The sequence below is a fragment of the Zonotrichia leucophrys genome, unplaced genomic scaffold, assembly GCF_028769735.1.
Source record: "Zonotrichia leucophrys gambelii isolate GWCS_2022_RI unplaced genomic scaffold, RI_Zleu_2.0 Scaffold_602_30190, whole genome shotgun sequence".
In the NCBI taxonomy this organism is placed as follows: domain Eukaryota; kingdom Metazoa; phylum Chordata; class Aves; order Passeriformes; family Passerellidae; genus Zonotrichia; species Zonotrichia leucophrys.
This window is the reverse complement of record NW_026992807.1, coordinates 977-7,379: the sequence shown is the minus strand read 5'-3', so window position 1 is coordinate 7,379 and position 6,403 is coordinate 977. Positions and strand designations below refer to the sequence as shown.

The 6,403-nt window shown below is 47.5% G+C and overlaps 1 protein-coding gene across 1 annotated transcript; it reads right to left on the bottom strand.

Annotated features, from left to right (window-relative positions):
* Positions 1 to 244: 244 nt before the first annotated feature.
* On the bottom strand, positions 245 to 5,781 carry LOC135441862 (uncharacterized; the record flags this gene model as incomplete). Its single annotated transcript, XM_064701417.1, has 6 exons — positions 245 to 1,170; positions 1,634 to 1,687; positions 2,007 to 2,097; positions 2,606 to 2,635; positions 2,815 to 2,938; positions 5,600 to 5,781. Coding segments are annotated over 6 exons (490 nt in total), but the record flags the coding sequence as incomplete, so codon positions are not given.
* Between the last annotated feature and the right edge of the window lie 622 nt (positions 5,782 to 6,403).

Genomic DNA, 6,403 nt, shown 5'->3' with positions numbered 1-6,403 from the left:
AAAAAAAAGCGGTGGAAAATTCAAGATTCTGTTCCAAAAATAAAATGTGGGAAGATCCCAGAATTCCCAAGAAATTCCAGAGAATTTCCTGCAAAATTCCCCCCAGAAAACGGCCCAGAAACGAGGGAGGTGTCGGTGCTGTTATTGGGGGAAAAACGGGAAGAAAAAGGTAAAAAAAAGGGGTGGAAAATTCGGGATTCTGCTCCCAAAATAACGTGGGAAGAGGAGGAGAGGAAACCCAAAATATTTGGGGAAAAGATCCCAAAATTCCCAAGAAATTCCCAAAAAATTCCCCCTAGAAATGGCCCAGAAATGAGGGAGCGGTTGCTGATTTTATTGGGAAATTTTGGGGACAAAATGGGCAAAAAAAAGGGGTGGAAAATTCAGGATTCTGCTCCTAAAATAGTGCGGGAAGAGAAAAAACAGAAACCCAAAATATTTGGGGGAAAGATCCCGAAATTCCCAAGAAATTCCCAAAAATTTTCCAGTGAAATTCCCAAAAAAAGGGTCCAGAAACCACAGAAGTGTCGCTGCTTTTATTGGGGGAAAAAGAGGGAAAAAAGGGGTGGAAAATTCAGAATTCCGAGGTCAGGAAGTGCAGAAAGAGAAGGGAGGGCGGGAACCCCAAAATTCTGGGAAAAGACCCCGAAATTCCCAAGAAATTCCAGCGAAATTCCCAAAGAAACGAGCCCAGAAAGGAAGGAGCTGCTGCAGATTTTTATTGGGGGAATTTGGGGTGAAAACGGCGAAAAATGGGAAAAACCTGAGGGGGAATTTTGGGATTTCACCCTCAGAAAGTCTGGAATGAAATAAAGGGTGGGAAACCCAAAAATCGGGGAGAAATCCCAAAAATTCCCAAAGAAAACGTTCAAAAATTCTCAATTTGTAACTGGAAAGGGCCCAGATTTTGGGGTGAAAACCCCAAAAAATGGGAAAAACTCGAGGGAATTTGAGAATTTCATTCCCAGAAAATAAAATTTCATTCCCAGAGATAAAGGGGCGGGAACCCCAAAATATTCGGGAGAAATCCCAAAAATTCCCCCAAAAAATGGCCCAAAAAGCTCCAGTTTGGAATTTGAACTGGGAAAAAAAATCAGAAATTTTGAGAAGAAAACTCCAAAAAATGGGAAAAAACTCCAGGGGAAATCTGGAATTGTGGCTTCAGAAAGTCTGGGAAGAGAAGAAATTATATTATATTATATTATATTATATTATATTATATTATATTATATTATATTATATTATATTATATTATATTATATTATATTAATTTTAGTTTTTATTATATTATATTATTATAATTATATTATATTATAATATAATCCCAAAATATTTGAAATAAACACAAAAAATTCCCCCCAAAAAGCCCCAAACCATCAGAATTTTGGGATTTCTGTAATGGAAGGACCCAAATTTGGGGTAAAAAAACCCCAAAAATGGGCAAAAAAACAAAAGGGAAATTTTGGGGTTTCATCCTCAGAATCTGGGGGTGAAAACCCCAAAAAAAATCCCAAAATTCACCCAAAATGTTCATTTTTAATGGGGGAGGAGCCAAAGTTTGGGGTCAAGTTTTGAGGAATCCCAAAATCCCCCCAAAAATTCCCAAAAAATCCCAAAATCCCCAAAATCTCACCTGGAAGTCGAGGCTGGAGGAGCCAAAAAGGTCCCGGGGCTGCTCCAGGGGGCTCTGGGGAGAACCCAAAACATTTTGGGGAAAATTCCCAACATTTGGGGTTTTTTCCCAAATTTCTGAGGTTTTTTTTCTCAAATTTTTGGGGTTTTTTCCCCAAATTTTTGAGGTTTTTTTCTCAAATTTTTGAGATTTTTTTCCCAAATTTTTGAGTTATTTTTTCCCAATTTTTGGGGGGTTTTCCCCCCCAGATTTTGGGATTTTTTTCCCACAAATCTTGGGGAGTTTTCTCCAAATTTTTGGGAGTTTTTTCCCGAACTTTTTGGGTTTTTTGCCCCCGAATTTTGGGGGTTTTTGGGGTTTTTTGGGGTCTCACCCCGGGGCTGTTTGGGGTCTCCTCTTCCTCCTCCTCCTCTTCCTCCTCCTCCTCCTCCTCCTCCTCCTCCTCCTCCTCCATCAGGGTCAGGCTGAGCAGGGGGATAAAAGAAACCCCAAAATCCCCCAAATTCACCCAAAATTCCCCTAAAATTTCCATTAATACCCTAAAATTTCCATTAATAATAAAATTCCCCTAATATTTCCATTAATACTCCCTAAAATTCCCAAATTCCCCCCCAAAATTGATCCCAAGACCCTCCCCCAAAAAAACCCCACCCAGGATCCCCCAAAATCCCCAAATCTCCCCCAAATTTCCTCCAACCCCCACCCAAAATCCCCAAATTTCCCTGAAATTCCCCAAAACTTTCATCCCCAAATTCCCCCCAAAATCCCCAAATTCCACCCAGGGCCCCACAAAAACCCCAAAACTTCGCCCCAATTCCCCCCAAACCCGAAATTTCTTCCCAATTTTCCCCCCAAAAATCTTCAAAAATCCCCCTCCCAAATTCAGCCAGGACCCTCCCAAAATCCCCAAATTTCCCCAAAATCCCCCCAAAAATCCCCAAATTCCCCCCAAAAATCCCCAAATTTCCTCACCGGGACTCCCAGGTCCTCCTGGAGTCGCTGCTGTGGGGGGACAAAACCCAAAATTTGGGATTTTTGGGGATTTTTCTGGGATTCTCCCCCAAACTTTGGGGCTATTTTGGGGTGGGGGCGGGGCCGGACCTGTGCGTGTGGGGAAAGGGGCGGGGCCTGGGCTGGGGGCGGGGCCACATCTGCATTGGGGGGTGGGGGCGGGGCCGCACCTGCGCAAATGGAGCGAGGGGCGTGGCCTGGGCTGGGGGCGGGGCCTCCTGCGCGCCGTGGAGGTGAGGGCGGGGCTGGAGGGCCACAGGCTGGAGCTGGAGCCGGAGCCGGAGCCGGACGGGGCTGAAAATTCGGAGTTTTTAACCAAAATTGCATTTTTATAACCCAAAATTCTGTTTTCTACACCCGAAATTGGATACTTTTTTCCTACCAAATTTTTTGTTATTTTTTTCCCACCAAAATTTTTTTGTTTTCTCCCAAAATTCAGCTTTTTGCCCCCACCAAAACTGGATTTTTTCCCCACAATATTCAGATTTTCTCCCCAAAAAATTTCAGATTTTTTCACCCCAAAAATTCAGATTTTACTCTCTAAAATTCAGGATTTCCCTCCCAAAATTTGCCCCCCAGAACTTTAGATATTTGCCCCCAAAATCAGATTTTTTTCGCCCAAAATTCGGGATTTCGGCCCCGAGTTCTGCATTTCCCCATAAATTCCGGGTTTCCCCAATTCCCGTTGTTTTCCCCCATAAATCCCGGATTTTCCCCAATTCCCGTTGTTTTCCCCCATAAATTCCCATTGTTTTCCCCCATAAATTCCCGTTGTTTTCCCCCATAAATCCCGGATTTCCCCAATTCCCGTTGTTTTTCCCCCATAAATCCCCGTTGTTTTCCCCCATAAATTCCTGTTGTTTTTCCCCCACAATTCTTGTTGTTTTTCCCCCATAAATTCCCGTTGTTTCCCACAATCTGTTTTTCACCCATAAATCCCAGATTCCCCATAAATTCCGTTTTTTCCCCCATAAATCCCATTGATTTTCCCAAATTCCAGTTTTTTTCCCCAATCCAGGCCTCACCCAGGCCCCCCCGCTCTCATTGGCCGGGGCTCCCGTTGTTTTTCCCCATAAATTCCCGTTTTTTTCCCAAATTCCCGTTATTTCCCCCCATTCCGGCCTCACCCAGGCCCCCCCGCGCTCTCTTGGCCGGGGGTCCCGTTGTTTTTCCCCCACAAATCCCGTTGTTTTTCCCAAATTCCCGGTTTTTTTCCCCAATCCGGCCTCACCCAGGCCGCCCCGCGCTCTCTTGGCCGGGGGTCCCGTTGTTTTTCCCCCATAAATCCCAGATTTTCCCAAATTCCCGGTTTTTTCCCCCATTCCGGCCTCACCCAGGCCCCCCGTGCTCTCTTGGCCGGGGGTCCCGTTGTTTTTCCCCCCCAATTCCCATTGATTTTCCCAAATTCCCGTTATTTCCCCCAATCCGGCCTCACCCAGGCCCCCCCGCGCTCTCTTGGCCGGGGGTCCCGTTGTTTTTCCCTCACAATTCCCGTTTTTTTCCCAAATTCCCGTTATTTCCCCCATTCCGGCCTCACCCAGGCTCCCCCGCGCTCTCTTGGCCGGGGGTCCCGTTGTTTTTCCCTCACAATTCCCGTTTTTTTTCCCAAATTCCCGGTTTTTTCCCCAATCCAGGCCTCACCCAGGCTCCCCCGCGCTCTCTTGGCCGGGGGTCCCGTTGTTTTTCCCTCACAATTCCCGTTTTTTTCCCAAATTCCCGTTTTTTTCCCCAATCCAGGCCTCACCCAGGCTCCCCCGCGCTCTCTTGGCCGGGGGTCCCGTTGTTTTTCCCTCAGAATTCCCGTTTTTTCCCCAAATTCCCGGTTTTTTCCCCATTCCGGCCTCACCCAGGCTCCCCGCGCTCTCTTGGCCGGGGGTCCCGTTGTTTTTCCCCCATAAATTCCCGTTTTTTCCCAAATTCCCGTTTTTTCCCCCATTCCGGCCTCACCCAGGCCCCCCCGCGCTCTCTTGGCCGGGGGTCCCGTTGTTTTTCCCCCACAATTCCCGTTGTTTTTCCCAAATTCCCGGTTTTTTTCCCCAATCCAGGCCTCACCCAGGCTGCCCCGCGCTCTCTTGGCCGGGGGTCCCGTTGTTTTCCCCCCATAAATTCCCCGTTTTTTCCCAAATTCCCATTGTTTTTCCCCAATCCAGGCCTCACCCAGGCTCCCCCGCGCTCTCTTGGCCGGGGGTCCCGTTGTTTTTCCCCCACAATTCCCGTTTTTTCCCAAATTCCCGGTTTTTTTCCCCAATCCGGCCTCACCCAGGCCCCCCCGCGCTCTCTTGGCCGGGGGTCCCGTTGTTTTTCCCAATTCCCGTTGTTTTTCCCAAATTCCCGTTATTTTCCCAATCCAGGCCTCACCCAGGCTGCCCCGCGCTCTCTTGGCCGGGGGTCCCGTTGTTTTCCCCCATAAATCCCCGTTGTTTTTCCCAAATTCCCGTTATTTTCCCCAATCCCGGCCTCACCCAGGCCGCCCCGCGCTCTCTTGGCCGGGGGTCCCGTTGTTTTTCCCCCACAATTCCCGTTGTTTTTCCCCAATTCCCGTTGTTTTTCCCCCATAAATCCCGTTTTTTTCCCAATTTCCCATTGTTTTTCCCCAATCCAGGCCTCACCCAGGCCCCCCCGCGCTCTCTTGGCCGGGGGTCCCGTTGTTTTCCCCCATAAATTCCCGTTTTTTCCCAAATTCCCGGTTTTTTCCCCATCCGGCCTCACCCAGGCCCCCCCGCGCTCTCTTGGCCGGGGGTCCCGTTGTTTTTCCCCCATAAATCCCGGATTTTTCCCAAATTCCCGGTTTTTCCCCCGTTCCGGCCTCACCCAGGCTCCCCCGCGCTCTCTTGGCGGGGGTCCCGTTGTTTTTCCCCCACAATTCCCGTTGTTTTTCCCCAATTCCCGTTGTTTTTCCCCCCTAAATCCCGGATTTTTCCCAAATTCCCGGTTTTTTCCCCAATCCGGCCTCACCCAGGCCCCCCCGCGCTCTCTTGGCCGGGGGTCCCGGGGGGCTCCGGGGGGGGGCGCTCAGCGAGCGGCGGTAGCAGCGCAGGGGAGCCCCCAAATCGCCCAAATCCGCCCCAAAATCCGCGCCCGGATCCAGGCCCGGATCCAGGCCCCGCTCCCGGCACGCCCGGTCCAGCAGCTCCAGCCTGGCAGGGACAGAATAATACAGATTACTGACCCAAAATAGCGATTATTGACCCAGAAATACAAATTACTGACCCAGAAATACCGATTAGTGACCCAAAAATTCCAATTACTGACCCAAAAATACAAATTACTGACCCAAAAATACCGATTATTGACCCAGAAATACAAATTACTGACCCAAAATACCGATTATTGACCCAGAAATACAAATTACTGACCCAAAAATACAAATTATTGACCCAAAAATACAAATTACTGACCCAGAAATACCGATTATTGACCCAAAAAATACAATTATTGACCCAAAAATACCGATTATTGACCCAGAAATACAAATTAGTGACCCAGAAATACAAATTATTGACCCAAAAATACAAATTACTGACCCAAAAATACAAATTACTGACCCAAAAATACAAATTACTGACCCAAAAATACCGATTATTGACCCAAAAATACAAATTACTGACCCAAAAATACAAATTACTGACCCAAAAATACAAATTACTGACCCAAAATCAGCCTCAAAATTCCAGTTATTGACCCAAAAATACAAATTACTGACCCAGAAATACTGATTATTGACCCAAAAATACCGATTAAATTACTGACCCAAAAATA